Here is a 22587-nt window from a genome sequence, read left to right as displayed (position 1 = left end):
TAGTATAAATTTGTATTTCCTACCTCCGCTCGACCTTCATAGTACGTTAGCATGGACTTTGTAAGCACAAAAAGCCTCTCTTTGTAGTTTAAAGGAGAGGTCCTCTTCTTCTGCTGTGATCTTTTAATCAAAATCTCTTGTAGGATAGTAGTCATATTCATTTCAGCCTCTTGGCACCTCTGTTTCCAGCCATTGAATATCAGTTCCTGTGAAGACGAGAGAAATCATTGTTGCATTTTGGAGGATCAGAGATCTACAGATTTCTGTAGCAGAGAGAGCTTCTGCTTGTAAATGAAGCTACCTGAAAATACAGAAAGCTGGAGCTCATCCTAAGCACTTGGAAGTTTACAAAAGTTAATTATTAGACAAGAAAGTTTAGGCATTGCTCAACTGAGGGCTGCACTGACACATTCCCAGGAAGCCTGAAGCTGTACCTGACCCATATGAAAGAAAAGACGTTGCAGCCTACGTCACAGGCAACATGGCTGAGCACTTTGCGACATACTACATGCAAAGAGCAGCGAACAACTATCCTTCACCACAAAGGCAAACAGTTTCCCACTACATCACCTATTGTAACACATTTTGTAAAACAAAAATTATTCTAAAACTTAACTCTGTCAAGTTCTAGAAATTCTAGGTGAAACTCTGTCCCTTGCCGTGTACTGACGGTTCAATGCCGTATTTTTTATTTCATTTCCAGATTCCACATGCCAGCCTGCAAAGGCAGGCAGCATGGCCTGCATTTGGCATGTGGAGCCCCAGATTAGGAGAGGAAAAACCCCAGTACCACATCAAACTACAGCTCTGGGGGGTAGGGAGTAAGGGAGGGGGAAAGAAAGGTGATGCTTATTATATCCTGAAACAACAAGATTTTAATTGCTAAGGTCTGCCCATACGTAAACGTTATTTGCAAAAGTTTGATATACAGACTTGAATAGGGATCGGCAGAAGCCATTTTGAAAATTCACCCCAATTATATTAATGAAAATTTTCACAAGCAAATGGTGATTTAGGAGGATATCAGTTTGAGAAGCAAGAATTAAAGAAGCCTATTTTTCTCAAAAGTGCTAAATATGTGCCCTCCACGTTCTATTTCAAAAGATTTCATATTGACCACCAAAAAGCTAAACCACTTACTTTTGACAGTTCTCATTGGGCAGTAAGGTCAGGCTGCTTTAAAGTTTCGCTCAATAATTGATATCTGTAGGACGGGCTTATGGGTGCATCAAAACAAACGCACCCACAGCTACTTTGTTTGCAAATCTGGCTCCAGTGCCTCGCAAGGCAGCAAATGGCACCCAATTTTTCTGCAATGCTGCCAACTTAAGCACAGCTGACCTTCTCCCTCATCTGCTCATTCCTGCCACTCTGCACCACCCTGTATTGTGTTGGTACAAATGCTTCTCCAGCTGTGCAGCAAAGAGGGCTAGGGAATGGATCCAACCAAAAATAACATTTCAGCAGGCAGTGCAGACAGCCGTCTGTGCAGCGTAATGCACGAGGTGACACAGGGGCAGCGACAAGGTGCAGCAGAGGCTGCAGAGAAGCCCTTTCTGAAAACTGGTGTTTGCTACCTCTCGCTCTCCTGGTTTTGTGTCAGACCTGCCAGTGGCAGGGGCTGGCACCACGGCCCCTGGGCGAGCTCTGAAGCGAGGTGCAGCTCCCACACGGGCACAGTGCGCACCCGGCAGAGGGCCCCCTGTTTCGGCTGCAGCTGCGGCACGAGCCCGTGGCTGTGGGGCAAGGCACCTCTCAGAGAAGGAGCAGCCCATCCTCAGGTGCATCAGTGACTATGAGTCTTCCCAACCGTGGGGAGGGAGCCGGGGCTGACTTAAATCCAAGCCCTAGGTAAATATTGCAGGTCTCCGTATCAATAGGAAACTTCCCTCTGACCTATAAAAAGATTTTTCAGTTCTCACAAAAGATTTATGCTGCTAATTGATCGATGATTTGATTTATGCTCCTATTTACTGCATGGAGGTATTTCAAAATTCTCTTGGGAAAGGCACGTACACTTATCTCTGTGGACAATCTGACTCTAGCATGGACAAAATAATATATTTGACAGAGTTGTACAGAAAAGGTTTAAAAGCCCCAGGCCTCCTCACACTGTTACCTTAACACAGTAAAGTTTAAATAAAGTGAAATATAGCCACAATTGCTTTAGTTCCTCCCCTTTTGCTTTAGGCAGAACCACTTCATTATTTCTTGTGACAGTACGTGAAATGACACCCTTCATCTTCAGATCAGCTTAAGGTATGCCATATCATAGGGGCTCCATTACAGGCTTTACCACTCAAAATAATCCTTGTGCCCTCTACAGTACAAGTCTTCCATTGGCAACTTATGAAAAAATGTAATTGTTATTTGTCTTAGAAATAGTGAATTGATAATGCTAAAATATTTGGTTTCCCTGCCAGTCCTCTTTTGCTTCTTGTGCATGTTAATTTGACCAACCAAACCCTTTCGACAAAAATCACTTTTAAGAAATTAACACATTGCTAATAAAATTGGTCAGTGTCTGTACCTGGTAGCTATGGGTATTTGTTTACATTGAGTTACTACCTATATTGCAGATCTCTGCAGATTAAAACACTTTTCCAGATCAGAAGATCAATCTTTGAATCTGCATTTGGTTACAGAAATCTGTTTTTTTTGTCTCCAAGCTAGTGGCTTTAGCCACATTTCTACTTCCATAAACAGGGGTCAGGACAATTGAACCCTCAGTCATTACTGTCCAAACTTCCTATAGCCCTTTGAGAAGGACCTCTAACAATCACACTTACCTCTGAGAGAACCTATATGCCAGTTCTTTTACTTCAGTACAGTTTTTAGAGCTTTTCTGCAATATTTTCTAAATATTCCATCCCATTTTCTAAATATTCCACTATTCCCAAGCCTGTCTGTATGACAGGTTATTCATCTTATTCTGAACAGCTGTGGGAGTTTCATGGTGCCACCCTAAACTTTTCACAATACCTCAGGTACTGCCCTGTTCCCCTGTGAATCTTAGTTCCACGATAACAAATACGATCCAATTCACAGAGGTGCTAAGTACTCATAACGATGACTGAAATCTGGAAGAGTTACAGATGCTCAGCATTTTGGGGGAAGAAAAAACAGACAAACATTTGCAATCTCAGGTCACAAAAGTCTCCATCAATATCTACTGAACAGCCTTCACATTATACAAATATTCATCAGTGTGGCCACAAAATCACATATTTTCCTCAAAACAAATAAGCAGTAAGATAATTCTTAAATCTGTTAAGTCTGTATTGGGCAGAGCTCCTTATAAATATACACTACCTTTTCCATTTCTCTCTGCAGAAACGGAGACTTGAGTCAGGTTAATTTATTAAATTAATTATTAAGTAACCTGAGCAGTTGCAACATTACCCACATATCTCCTGGTTCCCACTCCCAATCCTTGGATTGCCTTTTCTTATTAAAACAATTAGTCACTGTAACGCTGTTGGTAAGCGCCTGTAACATTCAAACAATTCAATAAACAGATGAAAGTCTATCCCAATTTGGCTAGGGCTTCTCTGGTCCAAATGTGATAATTGATTGTGACTCTTTCTGGCACAAATCTTTGTATCACACAAGTAGTTGAGTCATTCAAAAAAAGGCATTCTGAAAACATACTTACCACAGCAGTCAAAACAAATGACAATAGACAATATTTGTCTTTGCAACAGTACGAGTTTGAAAAACAAACAAAAAATACCAAGTTAGAACTCTGTTTTCTGAGTTTCGACTCCTCCTTAACGGTAACATTTACCTAGTGATTGGGGGGTTCTCCCATGCAAAGCCTTAGGGCGGCTAAGCTGATGGGCTGCCACCCAAGAGACGATCAGTCTGGCAGAGACCCTCGGCGCCTCAGCGGCATCCTCAGCGTTCTGACGTGCGTTTCATGCTGCTGCCCTCAAGCATTCTGCGCAACTGCTGCTGTTCAGATTTTGGGCCCATCAATCTGAACTGGTAGTAATTCCAGCACTGTCAATTTAATATTGAAAAGATATCACCTAGTTTTAATACATCAATTAAGATGTAATATTCAGTACTGCAGTTAAAGGAAAAATAAATCAGTTTTAAGCACACAGAGGAGGCACCTTGTAATTCTGATTGAAATCTGAAACTGCTCCAGAATAATTCCTTTTTGGCAGTGTTTTTTTTTTTTTTTAAATCAGTTCAGACCAATTCCCTGACAGTTCATAACATGAACTGTAAACAGCCACAGTGACATAACTGAAAGGCAGCACACTGCAGTTCGGGGTAAAGAGCAGGAACAGGGCAGAAGGAAGAAGAAAAGGAGGAGAACTGGCCCTGTTTTTTCTGCTAAAGCCAAAATTGCTTTATCATGAAACTACAGACCAAGTTACTCGCATGCAAATAGTTATTTATATGAATATCCAGCACAGGCTTATTTGAATAATTACTATTCAATGTAAGCGAGGACTGCAGAATCTGTCCTTGTATTTCAAGTGGTAGGAGAGTTTTTTTGCCCCACATCTAATGCTGTGGATTCAAACTCCAGCAAATAAAAGATAATCATTATTAATGTCTCTTTAAATAGTAGATTTCATATAAGTACAAATGCAGAAAAATATACTTTAAAATCATTGTCACACAATTTTAAAATAGAAATTTAGGGAAAAAAAAACACACTGTAATGCTATCTGCATTGTATCATATGCCAGAAAATGAAGTCAAACATATTGGATTCACTTTTGTCGCCTCTCTTAGCGGCAGGCTCTGAGAAACCACTACTACCATCTGTAGACTACTTTTTTTAAACAGTCAGAAATGCAATTTGGGGGCTAATTTTCAAATAAGTTTCAAAACTATACCTAAAAGTTTATAGAACTTCAACCTCTGTTTAAGAGCCAAAGTATCAACTGGCTAATTTAGTTTTATTGTCACATGGCACAACTATGTATAAGTATTTGCATGCACTATATTTAAGTTAAAAAGTAAGCAGGTTAAGGGGTAACTCAGTGACAGCTCTCTGACTGGAGATGATCTAAGACAAGCACGTGATGTCGTAAGAGAGCCTTTGTTCAGCGGAAAGCTGCTCACGTACACACACAGGAGGAGTACTGCACTGCAGCCAGCACACGTTTGCTGAAAATCCTTGGGAGTGGGGTGGTTACATTTTATAAAATAACAGCATTTGTTTCCTTTTAACATTGAAATTTTAAGTAGAAATTTAATGCAAGATGTCAGTCGCACTTGCCAATATTGATACACACGGGTAGATAAACAAAGAGACACTTTTATCCTTCACCAGAGTCCATTTGGTACTTCAGTGTAAATTTGGGAGTAACTATCCAAGAGGGCAGACAAATGGTGTGAAATCGCTCAAGTCCTTATCCAGTGCTAGAGAGATTTTGGCAGCTGAGGGTAGGTAAACGATCAAAACAATGCTGAAAAAGAGACAGTCCCTCTTAAATAGGGTCAGCTGGCATTGAGGTGGTTCCTCACAGCAAACTCAGCCACCAACTCGTCGTTTTCCGATCCAGTATCGGAAAAGAGAAGTAGATCCAAAATGCACAGAACAACTTGGGGAAAGCAGTAGGAAGAACAAAAGGGCTTCTTTCCCCTTACAATGATGCAATCGCATTTAGGAGAATTAAGTGTACACGTCTCCAAATCATTTGTAAACTCAGCTATTGCTTGTGATCACGGCCTCCGTTAAATAGCACGCTCCCATAACTAAGTATCTTTTTACAGCTTTATAGCACACCGTCTTCAGTTTCCTCCTGAGTAAATCATCTGGGAAAGCAACTTGTGCTCAATAATTACATTCTTAAGATCCATGATGTAACAAATAAGTTTACATGGCTTTTTGTTTTAATTTATCTACTACTAATTTTGAGTTAGCAGCACTACAGGATACCACACAATGGATTGCCTGAGCAGTTTTCACTGTTCTCAGTAATTCCTTGTATTTTTACTCCTCTAGAGCTAAATATTTGTAATTTTTGCTATTTCTTCTACCTAATAGCCCTGCAATATCTGTAAACTTGCCCCGACTGTTTTGCCTACAGCTTATTCCAATCAAAACCTCTTTAGCATGTGTAAAGTTCTTTGCTGGAAGAAAACAGAGCTCAAACGTAATAGTTTGGTATGCAGGAAAACAGGAGGGGAAAAGGATTCCGAAACATCTGTCAAAGTAGCAAAATCCAAAGCTTTTCTCAGCCTCCTGACCTTTTGCATGCTCAGTCTTCTGTTGTTTTTAAAGATATAAAGCCTTTGAATGCATCACTGGCTCAAATAAAATAGTATTAGCTATAGAACAGAAATTCAGCCCTTGCATTATATTGTATCCCAACTTAGCATATTTGTCTCACTAGTCAAAAGGTACTGAGTTTGTCTTGTGATTTAATCAAAGACTAGAAACAAAGTCAGTTTCATTCCTGAACTAAAGATGAGCAAAACGCATCACCCAAGAGTTCCAGGTCTTTTTAAATATGAACTTGTTCCTCGCCTTACTTATTGCAGGCCAAGTGACTTTGAGAAGGCTGCAACCTCTCCAGGCCTGTAATTTTTGCCCCTCTTTCAATGCTTGGTGAAGAAAAGTAAGAACTCTAATCGGCCGCATAGCCAATTAAAGTTTAACCCATCACTTCATCCAGCCCCTTTCCTCACACCAAGTAACAACAACATGACAGGAAAAGCTAGTTGCTTAATGCGATTGCGGAGGGGGGAAGGGAGGCTGCATGTGCACACACGTGGGTACAGATATATGCAGGGTAGTTGTAAGTTATCATATCCATAGGAAAGGTAATTGAAGACACATGCAAAGCCATATCTAGCAAATCTCTTAACAGTAACAGTCTCAAATACTCTGCCATTCTGTTTTTTTACACTTGAGAAAACTGCATCACTGTAACCACATGCATAAGGGGGCTCTGTGTCACTGCCTGCTCAGCCCTGCAACCTGCATCGAGCAGTAGCTAATAGTATTAGCTATTATTGTTAAATACCCTCCCTGCTTCCAAAACAATCACCTTTTTTTGTTATAGAACATGATAAGCTTTTGAGGGAATACACTATAATTACACAACGCCTCCCAGAGAAGAAACCCATCTCGCACCTTCTCAGAGATGACCTCCTCTTCTGGGAATCCGCATGGCCTTGGGCTGAGCAGAAGCCCTCTGCAGGCTAACACAAACTAAGATACCCCGCCTAGCAGCAGGCTTTACTAACTCAGGCTTGGCCATAGTTACCACATTCACACAGCTTCCAGATCACAGCCTTTCATACTCGGCTGCTTTAGAGCACAAAGAGAATAAGTTTGTCAAATAACAAACTTATTCGCAACTGGGTCTTCTGACAAAAGCTCCTGCAGCAGTCCGCAAAATCACAGGTTAGAAAATTAGCAACATTGATTATTATACATTTGATCCAGGCAAAGAAAGTTAAATTGGAGGTGGCAGTAAAAAACAACAAAAAAAATCTTTCTTTTAAAAGATTTCTTTTTGGAGGTAGATTTCCAATTTTTAAATGAGGGAAGCAGAGCTATCACAGCAGTGAATTGAAACAGTGGACTAAGGGTGCTGTAGCCAACTACACAACTGGCTGGTGTGGCACATATTGCCATTTCCATGATGCCTAATCCACTCTGTTGAGATAAGGACCAAATCCAAGTCTCACTCCTACCTTTACATACCAATGCTTAATATTCAACCCTCAGCAGGGACGCAGCAGGCTTCCCCAGGTCCAAACTTTGTTGCTCAGTTCTAGTTCTAAATACCACGTATAAAGTGCAACACAAATGGTAAACTTAATTTTTTATTGACATGTAACCGCTCTTGGCAGCTGCGGTGCCACCCCCAGGACTTCAGGATGGGGTTAGCAGCTCAGCTGCAGGTAGACAGATAAGGCAGACATCAAGAAGATTTGCCTATTCATGTGTGCATGGGTAAAGGAGTCAAGTAATGACTATTAGTTCATTCTGTTTGCCCAAATGTAACTGGTCCTCAGCTGAGAGACATAAGAGAAGAAAAAGCATGACTAAAGAAGGTCAGGGTCTGCACTGGGGGTGGTGTGTGGTATATCGGTCTTTTCTGCACTTTTTTAAATGTACCTTCAGAGGGAGAGTGGGTCCTCTTTGTTCTGGCAAGTATTTTCATGCCAGGTTAGAGGGAGGAAAAAAAACAAAACAAAAAAACACTCAGCTCAGCATTGATTTGGAGGAGCAGTACACAGCTACAGTACAAGTAACTTTACTTCTGCAGAGACGCTGGCTACTCTGGCACCCATGGCTGGCTCTGCAGCTCTGGCCATACATCCGGCAAAACACAACTGCTGCCTCCGGCTGTCTCCCAAAAGCCTCTTGCGATAACGAGGGAGGAGGAACAATAACTAAACAGCTCACTAAAGAAACAGGCAAAGATGAGATTGGCAAAGGAAATGGGTGATACTTTTGGAGCTGCAAGGAAGTCTTCAGGTCAGAGAAAGTTTTCAAACGACTGTTTGGGTTTTTAGGATCTGAAGAACAATTAGGCATGTGGCTTGTAGAAGAGAAACCCACCTCCAGATAAGCACTGGGTTAGAGGGAAGTGATGATTACCATATTATTCTTCTCTCATATTGAAGCAAATTTAACTGAACTAGAAGAGAAAGGCCTGAACCAGCTCCAGGGTGTGGTGTTCCTTTTTCCTGGGTTGTTGAAGACAAGAATCTACACTTCATATTGCTATAATTACGATCTTTATCTCTTTCACTAAGTCTCCACCATTCTAAGCTGTGTGTGTAGATTAAGCCTGAGCCAAATTCATGTCCACCCAGTAACAATAGCCATTAACAGCCCTGCTATAGCTGCAAAACCCACCATTCTCTCTCTAAAAAGGGAAGAAACTTATTAAAGTATCTTATTTTTATTTGGTTTTTAAATGTGCTGTGAAAGCACGTCTTAACAGCTCTAATTTTGAAATCTATGCATTTCACTGAATAGGTAGGTTATCTCATGCAAGAGCCAAACAGGTTTATCAACAAGACATTAAGCATGGCTCCCACACGCCCTGTGCATTCCACCTGGAGTAATTCCAAAGTCTATATACCAGCATTACATTTGTAACAAAATTAAACATGAAAAAGACATAACTGAGGTAACCATACGCCATGTGTTAAGATGCTAGAAACAGGTGCTAGAAATGTACATAACATACATTCACTATAATGATTATTCAATTGAAACAATATACCAGAAACATTATATTATGCTAAATACATTAATAGGGCTATTAATATAGAAAAATAAACATACACTTACAGTAATAGCTTACTTTAAGGACAGAAACAAGCTCCCACTAGACTACAAGGAGGACTACAATAGCCAGAACTACTTCAACAAACGGGAAATTCAGCTGAAGACAAAATTATGACATTAACTCAGCAGAAGAGCTACTGGCATAAACTCACGCGTCCGAGTCCATGTTGGCTAGCAGGTCTACTTCCCTTAAAAGTATTTGTACTAACTTGCTAACTGTTGCTTTTTTGCACCTACTGAGTAGCTGACTAGCCCTAAACCTTCCCTCATTCAGATAGTAATGGTATGTCTAAAGTTATAGCCCAAAACTGCCTTCTGTGCAGAGAAAAAAAAATACAAACAAGTAGGGGACAGGAAATACTGCAAGTTCCTGTTTGTCAAGTTTCCCCTGCACCATTTTCATCAGGATAGGTCTTCTCTGCTATGTGAAGCAAATACAAAAGTTTGAACCCTAAACAAATGACCATTTACATGTCAGCTGAGATCCTGCACTACTGTTCCCACAGCTGGCAACTCATGGATTCCCAAACTGTGTTATTCTTGCTAAACATGCCAGAAGAGTAACGCTAGTAAGGTTAGCATTCTTATCCTCCAATTCCAGCCTCTCTTACCCTGTTATGCTAGATGAATTACAAGGAAAATGTCACATAAATGAAACCGAAGACTCCCTCACCATTATACCACATCCTCTCTTCCATGAATGGGACAGTGAGGTCCACAGTGCTGGAAGTACAACTTGATGACACTCAAGATTGTAGGAGTAACGCTACTAGGCTGAATTTCATGTTGTCCAGCTTTGCACGTGCCTAGTTGACAGACTGTTTTAAGGACTTTAAGAATTATGCTTAGAGTAACTTTCATTATCTTCTGTCAGTTAACAAAGCCTTTCATTTTCTGCTTTGCACTGTACTTGAGCTATGTGCATGTTATGATAAGGATTAGAAATTAAAAAAGAAAAGTAAAATCCACCCTTTCTAGAGAAATACTTGAAGAGCAAGACCTATTTGCTCGAAGTTATTGAGGCAGATCCCAGAGTTCTACCCTACAATTATTTGTAGAGTTCTGTTAAATTATCAGACTTTTACTTGCATTTTAGCCATTTACCAATAAAGTCATCAGATTCAGGACTGAAAATCCAGGCTGTTACCTTGAAGAATTTCTTCTCATATAGTGCGGCATAAGCAACAATGAACACCAAAGGACTTTAGTTTCACTGGCCTAAGAACTGACATATTAATCTAGGGAAAGAATTTCTCTTAACCAGAAAATAAGCACAATTGAGGTAGTGTTAACATCTTGTTATTTCCCTTTCCTCACTCAAACTCTCACTCCTGCACCATAAGCTGCTCTGCTAGAGATGCTTGTATTAACTCCACTCCCCTTGATGCCTGTTCTCGGGGGGCCAGGGTGTTTCAACTGTTGGGAGCTAGACAGGGCATGAGAGTGTTCATCAGGTATGACAAAACATTCAGCATCTTACGGGACTGTACCTAGCATAACTTCTCTTTAAGACACAGCAAAGTTCGATCGTGTCTTACTCCATTTAATCTATTGTGACTATTTATGGTGAAGCATAAGGATGCGCTAGTAAGACATCACCAGAAGTAAGGCTACCACAATCTAGGCCCATCACGGTCAAAATTACAAGGGGTAAAGATAAGATAAGGTTTGCAGTTCTTTATGGCTAGGTCTAAGTTTTTCATAGGGACTGCCTGCTTCAGGCTGCCTTTCAGAGTTAGTTTCAGTTCAAGTGATCCAGAGAAGTAACTGAACAGAATTGAGGGAAGTTTGGTGCTTGCCTGTTACTTTATTTTTCAGTCGGGCAGCAGTAATCCTCTTCATGCTTTGAGAGAGCGCTTTGATGGCAAGAGAGAACTGCTGTGATGGCAAGATGGAGCCATTTGACTCCTGACCCAGAACCATAGGCCTCTGATATCTCTCTGCACTTTCACATTACACAATGTTTCACTATTTATTTCTCTGAAGACTCCATTTGGATAAAACAGACCCTCACAAGTCACAGTGCATCTGACACACGGGAACTGTCAATATGCCATCTCCACCAAGGAGCTGCACCTGCTCCATTCAAGCACAGCTGAGGATGAACAGAAGGTCACCTAAGATGTAAGGCTGGCACCAGGTTCTGGAGCTGAGGACGAGCTGGTGGCCCACATATAGGATCCTGGCTGCGAGTACACTGACACAGTCCAGGAGAGCAGAGCTCTGAATGAAATAGAGCTCTGATAGGAAAAGGAAAGAGTATATGACCACATAACTAAGCAGTATTTTGTAATACATTATGCATAAGCAAGTTGCATTGGAGTTGCACAGGCAACTTTGAAACTGGAAACGCTTAACATCTGAGTGCTGGATTTTTCCATTTTTAAAACGTTCTTTTAATCACCCTTGACAAACATGTCTAGATAGAAATTTGACTCTTAAAAGATCAAAGTTTATTTAAGACTACAGGTTTGACAGTGTCTTCATGGGACAGAAAGAGTGGTCCATTCGGCTCGACTCACTTTATATGTTAAGAACATGTTCCCTGTGTTGGGTCACACAACCAGACATGGGACATACCCTCTCCTCTCGTTCACAGTCACTTCCAGTCCTACAATGGGAGATCTGCAGCTTCAGATAGGGAGACTCTAAAGTATGGGAAAAAATACAACAATTACCTTTCTGTCCGGACATGGAGCTTGTCCCTGTAATATAGGGTGTCCTATAATTCACAGATCAGGTGGCAAACCCGAACACATTACAAACCTGTATTCTTTAGATTAGTGCAGAGAAGACGATGAAAAGATTTTAGCACAGGACTGTCTAGAGTTAAAAAGAATATTACATTCAGCCAAAACTGAAGGGGCAGTTATCATTTAGATCTCATAACAATCTCTGGTTAGTTATGTGGTTACCTTGGAGAAGGGAGGAAAAAAAAGTTCTTCTTTTGTTTAGTAAGTATAAGTGGTCAGGGATTGGTCCCAATCCAAACTGGAAGTGAGCAGCATGTTTCCCAGCAGCGCTGAGTCCCTGTGAGTTCTGCCTGGACCATGGTTCAAAAGGAAGAGCCCCACTTCCTGCAGCACTCAAAGCCAGTTTCTTCTCTGCCCTATATTCAAGCGCAAATAAGGCCCAGATCTAAAGTGTTTTTATGATTTAATCAGATCACATCTTCACATCTTGCAATAGGCACAGAGTTGAGCAAAACCTCTCCTGACAGGAAACTATTCTGTGACCTACTTGAACATACATCAAGTTATACCATAACTGTAGCAAAGTGGTACCCATTCATACAACCCGCTGACAACAGAAGCATGAATGAGGAAAAGTGGAAGCGCCAAGAAAGCATTCAGCCCAGGCGCCATATACCCACTGGCTCCCTGAAACTTTGCTTCCTGTGTTTGTTTAACACTGCATAGGATTTTTCACCTTAAGAATTGAAACTACGTGGCCCAGCTAGCAGCCCACTGCTTTTCCTTGGAAGAGGGGCTGCGACTGCCTCCAGAAGCCAAATAAGCCTCTTGGCAGTCACCAAGAGCTTCCTCCCATGGCTGCTCTCGACAGACCGGGAACAAGTCTCGTACCTCAGCAGCCAGCCAGGCCCACGCTCCTCCAGGCTGTCTCTCCAGACAGCATCTTGTCTCCCTGGGGCAGGCTCAAAACCCAGCTCTCCCACCCACAGTTACCGAGGCCAGACAAGCTGAGGTAGACGTGGGCTTCACTGAACCTCCCAAATATACAACAGTCGTCCACAAAAGAGTGTCTTTTCGGCAACGTAGTTTTTTCTCCTGAAGGGTGAGTATTGTTGAAACAAAATACTTTGTTAGCAACGTCATTCTTGACAAGGAAGGTAAACCTTGTCCCTAAGAGACAGACCTATTCCCAAGAGACTTCTGTTACTCTTGGAGAGATTTCATGATCCTATTTGAACATACCAGCCACTTCACTGTGTGAGGAACTGACCTCTCTTTCTTATTCCATCATGCCTCCACTTACAAGGAATTGTAAAAAACCCATTTTTCCCCCTCAAAGGGTCTCTTATGAAGATGCTATTCTCCCCATATGTAAAAGTCCATTTGTTTTTTTTCCAGAGTTTTGCCTCACATGATAATGTTCCTGCTTCTGCATCCTGACTCTGAATCATTGCCTGTGAGTCTGAGGCAGAGGATGACCGAGTGTTGCCAGAGCTGTAATCACCACGGGGCAGTGGTCAGTTGCAAGTCACCCATTCCCAGGTCCTGCTTTGTCAAGCAGGACAGAAAGCTACTGCCTTTTCCTTCATAAAATGCACTTGGAAAAAAAAAAAAAAAGACCAAAAACAGAGGAGCAGGGTGCAGGTCTGAGGAGAGTATAGCAAACCAGGGATTTGCCCCGAGAACTAACACCCTCTGTTCATCAGCAAAAATACATTTCTCTAGACCTGGCTAAACATTTGTTAAAAGCAGGTTCAATTTCATCAGTTGTGCCAAGTTATGTTAGTAACATAACTAAGGCCTGATGCTAGCATTACACTCTGGTCGTGAGAATTAAGGTAAATCAGGCTGATCCCTTTGCAATAAGTAGTGCTGTCACACTGCAGTCAGCAGAACGACAGTTTCGTCCCTTGTGCTTCGCATAACATAGGAAGTTACGGGCATCAGCAAGCCATTTAAAGAAATATTGTTGGTCCACAGCTTTTGTGGTACAATAACTGACCACTGCTGTTACTTTGGGCAGAATTACCAACACCTTGGCTACAAATATATGCATCAACTAATACAAATATCTGTAGTACAAATTAAATCATACAATGGTTGTCCTTCAGAAGCATGCAAGTTCTTTGAACTATAAAGACAACAGGCAGAGAAAAAAAATGATATATATGTATCAGGCCTTCTTCCTCATGGCAACCTTTATCCTGCTTTGTCAAGGTATTGCTTTCTAGCTCATTTGATTTTAATACCATTATTTTCTTACCCTATTTCTGCAGGAGAGCCATTGTAGACTGTTATAAGTGATACTTTGGCACACACAAACTTGTGGCTTTTCTAAAGCACAGTTCCAACTTCAGCAATGAGAACACAATAGGTTACAGAAAAACATCAAAACAAGCAAAACACGTTAGAGGTCAACGGTTAAGGGAGATTAAAGACATTTTTCCATGATCTTTGTGTAGACAGCAGGAATCACAGAGTTCCATTATCAAATAAGCAGAAAGTGTTTTACGTATTTGAGATACAAACACTTATATGAAAGTTAGACCATTCTGCACCTTATCTTGTGTACTCAGTTTATAAGCTAACACAATATACAGGGAACTAATCTAGAATAGGTTTCATCTATATGGGGGGAGGCACAAAATTTTTTCTTGCTGCTGTCAAGCAATTCTGTAAAGTTAACCACTTCCTAGTTATTTTATCATTAATTACAGGATACTACAGTATCATGGCCTTTCTGAAAACAATGTGTTTCAGGCTAAGATAAAACATTATCAGTTGTATATTGTTTTATCAGCTCCATTTTATTTATCTCCATTTGTAGCCACTATAGGCAGTCAGCCAGAGTTTCTGGATACATTACAACGCTCACAATACTGAGCACACAGCTAGGAATTAAAGTGTAATGTAACTAAGGGCATAATTTTAGTTGCCTGACAATCAACTATTTTAAAGCATTAACTTCTGCTGTAACTTCCAAAACAAGGAGTGCTCCTTCTATGCCTCTCGAGGAGCTAATAAAAAAAATGGCATATGAGAACTAAAGTCACTTTATGAAAAAGTATATTTTAACTATGAAAACTCCAAATCTTCATCCCTGTTTTTCATAGCTATGCAAGCGTGCACACGCACACAAAAAAAGGAAAAAGAAAAAGGAAAGAAAAGAGAGAGAGAAGTAACCAGGTGCTAAACCTTACCTCATTGCTAGGTTTTTAGTGACTTCAGCAGGCAAACCTATGTAGAAATGATTTGGGTCAAAGCATTCATAATACTCGTTTTAAGAATGAGCAGAGCATGTAAAGCATCCCTTCCTACAAGGATAAACGGAGAGACAAATGCAGTAACTTCATGATAAGCCCTAATTTCTTAAACAATAAATCATGGAAAATAAAATCTGAAAAAATATGAAAAGAAAGACTATCATAGGGGATCCTGATAGCAAACGGCTTTTCCTGCTATAATCCCCCTACAAACAGCAGTTGCCAAAAGACTAAAAGAAGCAGCGGCACAGAGTGATGAAGCCCTGAAACTGGGTACAGCAGGCTACTGAATACTCCCCATCACTTGGGTGCTGCTTCGAAAGGAGGCAGCCTACAACTTCTGCTCTGCAGGCCAGTTCCCTTTCCCCAACCTTTTGCGGTGCTGCCCACTACAGCGCTTCGTGCAGGGAGGTGCACCTACGAGCACAGCACCCGTGAAACAAGATGAGAACACTGCGCTGTCGAGTCCTCTTCCACACGTTCCAGCAGACCACTCTGCTCAATGGGAAAAGCTTTGTGGGAGATGAAACATAGAAAAGTATCTAGGAGAGACAAAGCAAGAAAGGGAGCCTTTGTGGGGGAAAAAAGCAGGGAGGAGATGGACAGCCACGCAAGAAGAGAAAGCACCAGCGCTCCTGCCCAGGGAAGGGAGACAGCTGCTTTTGGTGTGAAGGGCAGCACGAGCCAAGCAGCACAACTGGCATGCGGAGAAGAAGGGCACACTCAGAATCACTCTGGGTACTCACTCAAATGTCACTGGGAGTCCGTTCATATGGCCCGTGCCCTCTTTGGGCCAGGGCTACTCTAAACTTTTATATACCAGCCATAACTAACAACTCATCTTCCACTTGCTGGACAACTCTGAGAGAAATTAAACAGCAATGCTTAACTCTGCAGCCATGCTGTGTCAAAGGTAAGATAGTCAGATAAAGCACCTGCAGCATTTACTCTAAAATAAAAACAAATGGTCAAGAAAGAAACAAGTACTCCCAAGACATATATGTAGCTGCATTTCTACTACAGTCAGCTTTTTCAGTCTTTAAAAGATACGCTCTTGTTTGACTCACAGAATAACACCAACTATTTCACATTAGCATTTGGAAAGATAAAGGTATACCTTACTTTAGCAAGTAGAAAATTCACAGAGCATCTACACTTAAAGTCCAATTTAAGGTTCAGATAGTTACCAGTTCTAACTTAGAGGGACTTGGAAAAAATTGGGAATCCGGTTACCGACTGGGCTGGTTGCAAGTATGCTGTTTTTGAGCGTTAGACTACGTTAGAGCATTCACCACGGTGAAAGGACAGTCACATCGCAGGACAGCGGGCAAGGGAAGCTATTAAGATTGCTTAACTCTCACAAAGTGTCAAAGTATACTGAGACACGACAGATTAGTGCCCCTTAGCACAGCAGTTACATAGTTACAAGGAAAGACCTTCATAGCAGAAAGTCATGTAAACAAAGAAATACAAAGCAAATGCTAGCTTTAAAATGGGCTTGATAGTCTGGACTACAGCGCCTTATATTACAGAAGTCATAGTAATTTTAAGCAGAGGTTTAAAGCGTGGCTTTTATTATAGCCTGCCGTTTACAGAACTCCATTGCATTTGGACGCTATTAGTTTTGAGAAATACTTCTACGCTTGCTGCATCGTACACGCTTCAAGGTGCGAGGACAGCGGCAGCGCAGCGCGCCGCGCCGCGGCAGCCGGCTGACAGCCGTCCCAGCAAGGCAAAGGCGGCCGAGCCGCCCCGCCCGCCTTACTAGCGGCGGGCGCTTCTGAGGGGCAGAAACGCGGCTGCCTGCGCCGGGCGCCCACACCGGCCGGCCCAGGCGGCAACCGCTCCCGCCCAACACCAGTAACATAAAATTAAAGCAAAACAAAACAAAACCCCTCTCTGCCACCCGCCGGGCAGGGCGGCCCGCGCCCGGGCGGGCGCCGACGGGGGCGCGAACCGGCGGCCCCGCGGCTGCCTTACCTGCAGTCGGCCGAGCGCAGCGCGGCGCCGCGGATGGGGCCCCGACGCCGCCGGTGCGGGGACGGAAGCAGCCGCACTCGCCCTTCCACCGCGGAGAGCGGCTCCCTACGAGGCAGCGCCGGCAGAGGAAGCGGCGGTGCCGCTGCGCTGGGGGTGGTGCGCGGGGGCGGTCTCCGCCTCCCCCCCCCCGCGGAGCTCTGCGCTGCGGCCGGCGTTGCCCTAATCGCCCACCTGGCTTGCGGCAGGTGTGAGGCGGCGAGAAACTAAAATAAAAAAGGTGACCCACATGAAGAAGCCCCGTTTCACTGGTGTTTCCACCGAGCAAAGAAAATTTTAAAAGGGGGGGGGGGTGCAAGTTATAAAACTCGGAGCAGGATGCAAACTCTCCCCCAAATCTGCGTGCGCCTAGCTGCTTGCACCATCTGGAGTTACAATGTGTGTGAGAAGTGTTTTGGCTCAGGTGCTGCTTACTCTGAACGATGTCACAGTGAAGAAAGAGCAGGCACACACGGGTCTGGGGAAGCGGTGGGGCGCAGCTCCTCTCTGTCCCAAGCGGGTTGTACCTTCCGTCGCGGCTCCTGGCTTCTGCGGGTCAAATCTGCCCCAAGCCTGGAGAGAAGCTGGGGTTACAATTCCTTCCTTCATACCTAACTATGCATAATGGTCACATCCAACCACCCCCAAGCTCAGGCACTCGTTTACAGAAGACAAAACTGAAGGCAGCTTTTCACACCAGTCAGGAGCTGGTGTTGAACTCAAGTTTTGAGGTCTATAGTGAGATATCACCCAGTCCCTCTTCCTGACCTTGTCTTAGCCCAATCTCCCCTGCAGCAACTGTCAGTTTACAAAATCCCATCAAGGGAAAAAAGAGCTTGTAAAGATCATTTAAAGCACATCTCAAATATTTTTAAGTATCAGTCCAGCAGGAAGAGAACTTGGGGCCTATGCTGCTTGGAAGCACATTGTTTTGTTGTGACTAGTATGTAATGGCTGGATCAGCACAGATGTCTTTCTGTTCAGCCTGGAGGAAATGACTTGCAGAGTAGTCTTTGTTTTCACTTGGGGGATTTCCTCCGAAGCATGCATTCGCCACTGCCGTGTCTCCCATGCCTGTCACGCTGCTACTGAGCCCAGGGAGCCATGGGGAACCTCTGCCACATGCAAGGGACAGTCACCGTGTAGCCACCTCGCAGGGCCCCGTCTCACCAGCCCTCTCCCACCACCCTCCACGCAGTCCCTGCACACTCACAGTAGCACACACTTAGGTGCTTATGCAGACCACCTAACCTGCTGCCACCATCAGTTTTGCCAAGTGGGCACTACACTGGCAACTGCAACTGCATTTTTGGAGCAACAGCAGCTATAGCCGCCCTCCTCTCCTCCTTCCCCCCCTCCCCCCACCTGCTGCTGTGGCAGGAGGAAAGGACAGTAAGACTAAACAGTTGCTTAAGGAGGGAGCTGGAATAGCATTACTCAATACAGTGCCATTTCTAAGTTCCAGAAAGTGTCATTTAGCGGAAAAGGATTATGCTACAATGTGATACGATCAGGAGCCGCTACATCTTTTCTGGGACTTTACCCCTGGGCTGCAGGGGCAGCAAAGGCATAGAAGAAAGCCCTTCTGTGGTCCTTTGCCATGTTGCGGTTGTCCTCCCCAATGACTGCTGACCTGGAGTTAGCCAATTTGAGTTGACAGATCAACTAATGGAGGATTTTTGGTGGAGGTATGGATTACAACAAGTTTTCATTTCATGTTTTATAAGGCTTTCTAATTCTCAAAAGATTTTCTGGCTTTTCTGATGCAGCTAGTGCTGGAGATGCTCTCTCCCTTCCTTCCCACCTCATTCCACCACAGTGGCTGATAAAGCCTTTTGTGGGACAAAGCAAGGACATGGGTGCATCTCCAAGGACTGAAGAGAAGGGTTGGTTGCCACGGACGGCTAGGCTCTGATTAGCTGTGCTTGCTTCAGTTATAACCGCTCCAGGCTGAACAACAGCTGTCAGAGCAAAGAGAGAGCCCTGCAAAGGCTGGGAGGCAAAGGTGTGATGATCTGAGGATGTTCTCAGCAGCCTTTGGGAAACTCTCTCTCAAATGCCCACTGAGCATGTGCATTGAGGAAAGCTTGAGAAAAAGCAGTGCCCATCCTTTTATGTGACTTATTTTGGCCTGGTGAGCAGGAGAGCATTGTGCATTTGGATTTCTGCTGTGCAGTTTTGGTTTCTTCATTATCATTAAATAGAGTAACTGGCATGATTTCATTTTGAGAGACCTGGAAACCCTTGCACAGTGCCAGGGATTGAAGAATTATTGGAGGAGGGATAAAAAATGAGAAAAAGATGAGAATTTTTTCTCATTTTGTAAGTAGTGTTTTGTTTTCTTTCATCAATTTCTAGAAGTCCCCATTGCCAGGCCTTTGTCCCGCTCTAATGTATTTAAAGAATAAAGATACCTTTCAAACATGATGTTTGTTTTATACATTTGTATAAATTTTAGAACAAGGAGGGGGCTGCTCCACAGGGGAATGTGCTGGCTTCTGGTTTAAAAAAAAAATCTGCTTTGCAGAAAAAAAACAGAAAATCTGAACCAGAAGTGATTTCATTTCCTTAAAATTTCCCATGCTTAAATGTTATACAAACAGTGCAGTAGTGGAGGAAAGAGAAAAGGAGGAGGCATTTCAAGGTTTTGGGTCAGTTCTAGTTCCAGGAGAGCTCAGTGTTACTCACTGTTTCAATCTTTTCTCTTTGTAAAAATTCAGGAATCCTGTGGATTGCATTGGCATAGCACCAGTCCCACCTCTGGGTTGAAAAGATCAAAGCACTTGTTTCTGAGCCTTTTCTGCGGTAAGCCCCAGGGGACCCCGTGGACTGAAATGGTGTAGTGCCTGTGGTCCATTTCAGATAAAAAGCACTCAGCTCCCAGAGTGACTGATTTTGTTGCTCTACTGCAAAGGAGGAAATAGCAGTGAAGATGTCTTGTGCCACACTGCACCTCTCTCTGTGAGGAAGTCTCCACTGGGAAGAACTGAGGCTTATGAAATTTAAGGCTCATGTGGCATATACCAGGGGGTATTTGACAGAATATCCTTTCCAATAACAGTTGTTCATCTGTTTATGCTTCACCATCTCATGATCCATATCAGTTCTGTCCTTGGACCCAGTGTGGTCTGGCTAGCTGTTCTGTTCAGAAAGCCCCGTCTTTGCAATCATTCTGCTCAGAGAGAAACATCTCTGCCAGTCCCTTCGTCACAGACAGGCTCCTCCTCTTTTTCTTTTTCGTGCCTGTCAAATCCTCTTTGCCTTAGTTGGCCCTTCTTCATTTCTCAGTCTTCTGTCAAGTCAGTCACTGTCCATTTCCTCTGTTTATTCCTCTTCTCTCACTTGCTGTGGACAGAGATGACATAACATCTCAACAGTGAACCCTCCGAAGGAGAGGAAAAACAATTGGTTTTGCTCGTTGTCTGGTTTCCATATCAGCAAATGTACCGATTTTTCTGCCTATATTGAGATCCTTTCTCCAGAGCTTCTTCCCAGTTTGGAGAGACTTTGGAGGCAGTAATTCCATTGCATCACAGAAAGTCATTCCTCATGGTAGAAAGTAATTCTAAACAGCAGAGCATAATATAGTTCTAGAATAAAGTATACTTTCTTACAGGCAATATTGTTGTCACATAGATTCATGGCATTGCATATGAGGAGGTCTTAAAGATGGATGGAGAGACCAGCAAAATAGCTGAATATGAGAGGCATAGAATTTGAATAAGCCTTGGTCAGGAGAAGAGCAAGGAAACCACGAGGCAGGGGAGCCAAGGGCTCTGTCTGGCAGGCCAGCTTGCAAACTGGGCTATTGAATTGCTGACAGCCACTTTAAACGTATTTTTGGAGAGTTTAACTGAGGGTTGGAGAGCAGAACTCAGAAAGGCTTCAAGTTCATATCTGCTGAAGATGGCCATCTACAGGTCTTACAGTAAATGATAAATGCTAGGAATATATCACTACATGCCATTCAATAAATGTAATAAAGACAGGTGACTAAGCTTAGCTATCTATTCTGAAGTGCTGTTGGCAGGACAGCAGGGCAAGGAGTGCTAAGTATTCAAGTTTGCTTCTGCGGTGGCTTCACAATCAGTTCTGGTATGCTAGTGCCCTGTCAAGTACCTCTCTGTGCTATGGACTTTTGGTCCTGCCATACTTGGTGACGTTGGGCACATCAGTCATGTTCACAATGATGTGTAGATCAACACTATAATCCTCTGCCAAAATCCTACCCTACTCCAGAGGTCCACGTTTTGCCTCCTACTTCTCTGTAAGCCAGCTACATGATTTCAGTTTTAAAGCACTACTGTAGTAGGCCTTTAAAACTAAAACAAAGTTTTCACTCAGAGTTTAAACAAAAATTTGTGTTTTGACATCTGGGCTCCAAAGTTTCTTGGATCCTCAGGTATCCCCAGAAAATAGAGAGGTCCAGTATCTACTTGACATGGCTCAAGTAGTTAATGTGACCAGAAGGCTTAACGTCAGGATAGAACAGAATGCTACGTATGACGACTTTCCAGAAGTGCAGCAACAAACCCGATTGTATACAAGCAACTAAAGAAGGGGTGGGACATTACAGACAGCACAGAGCAACAGAGAGTAGACAGGTAAATACACTAGGGGTATAGGCACAGAAGAGAGCAGCACAGGACAGTATGTGAAGGAGTGCCAGAAGAGGTTTGTACAGAGATGTCATAACCAACACAAATATTATTGCAGTAGAACTTATTGCAAAAGTTTTTTAAGGTACCAGATAGGAATGAATGTGCCAGAATAATTCCACAGTTGCTTCACAGTGAAGAATATATCTTGTAGATATAGATCTACAAGATCTGCATCAAATTTTGACCAGTATGATATAAAGTCTACCATTTAAACACAAGACAGAGGAAAGGGCTTTTAAAATTTTGGAAAAAAAATGAAAGAGGAAAAGAGGAAGAGAGAGTAAATTAACTAAAGGAAGGCAAAAAAGAAAGGAGGAGTGATCCAACAATTGTGCGCTTGAAAGTATTGATACCTTGCAGTCTCTACTTGCATGGGATAGCTGGACAAAACAAATACTATAAGAATACTAGGAAGGGGAGGGAGAGAATAAACATGTGAATAAACCTTAAAAGTGAAGCAAATAGACTTTTCTTCCTTATGAACTTTTATCTAACTTTCACTGCTAATAATACTGAAGTTAACTAGTTTACAGCTAGCTCGTATGTTTAAAGGAGCTATGTTAATCTTACCTAACGTCATACATTTAATGCAGATGTCTGTACCTGAGACAATTATCTAGACTGCTTCTAAAGAGTGGAATCAGCACTTTTACAGCCACTTCATCTGATGT

The 22587-nt window shown here is 42.7% G+C and overlaps 1 protein-coding gene across 11 annotated transcripts in view; it reads right to left on the bottom strand.

Annotated features, from left to right (window-relative positions):
• The window catches only part of TEC (tec protein tyrosine kinase), a 52354-nt gene extending 34548 nt beyond the window's left edge, over positions 1-17806 (bottom strand). The window contains exons 1-5 of one of the 11 annotated variants that reach the window (XM_068942935.1): positions 15177-15196; positions 12199-12392; positions 12050-12106; positions 11864-11931; positions 24-206 (exon numbers count right to left, since the gene is read on the bottom strand). In XM_068942935.1, the coding sequence (XP_068799036.1) occupies positions 24-206; positions 11864-11931; positions 12050-12106; positions 12199-12392; positions 15177-15181 (507 nt within the window). In that variant the 5' untranslated portion in view covers positions 15182-15196. Of the gene's footprint in view, positions 1-23; positions 207-3787; positions 4003-9286; positions 9570-11805; positions 11839-11863; positions 11932-12049; positions 12107-12198; positions 12393-15176; positions 15197-17219; positions 17395-17690 lie in introns of those variants that run through there. The other 10 variants (XM_068942941.1, XM_068942938.1, XM_068942943.1 and 7 more) reach the window with 10 other exon arrangements.
• Positions 17807-22587: the final 4781 nt, after the last annotated feature.

This window comes from Struthio camelus, chromosome 4, assembly GCF_040807025.1.
Source record: "Struthio camelus isolate bStrCam1 chromosome 4, bStrCam1.hap1, whole genome shotgun sequence".
NCBI classification, from domain to species: domain Eukaryota; kingdom Metazoa; phylum Chordata; class Aves; order Struthioniformes; family Struthionidae; genus Struthio; species Struthio camelus.
The sequence above is the reverse complement of the archived record's forward strand: the minus strand, read 5'-3'. Positions and strand labels throughout refer to the sequence as shown.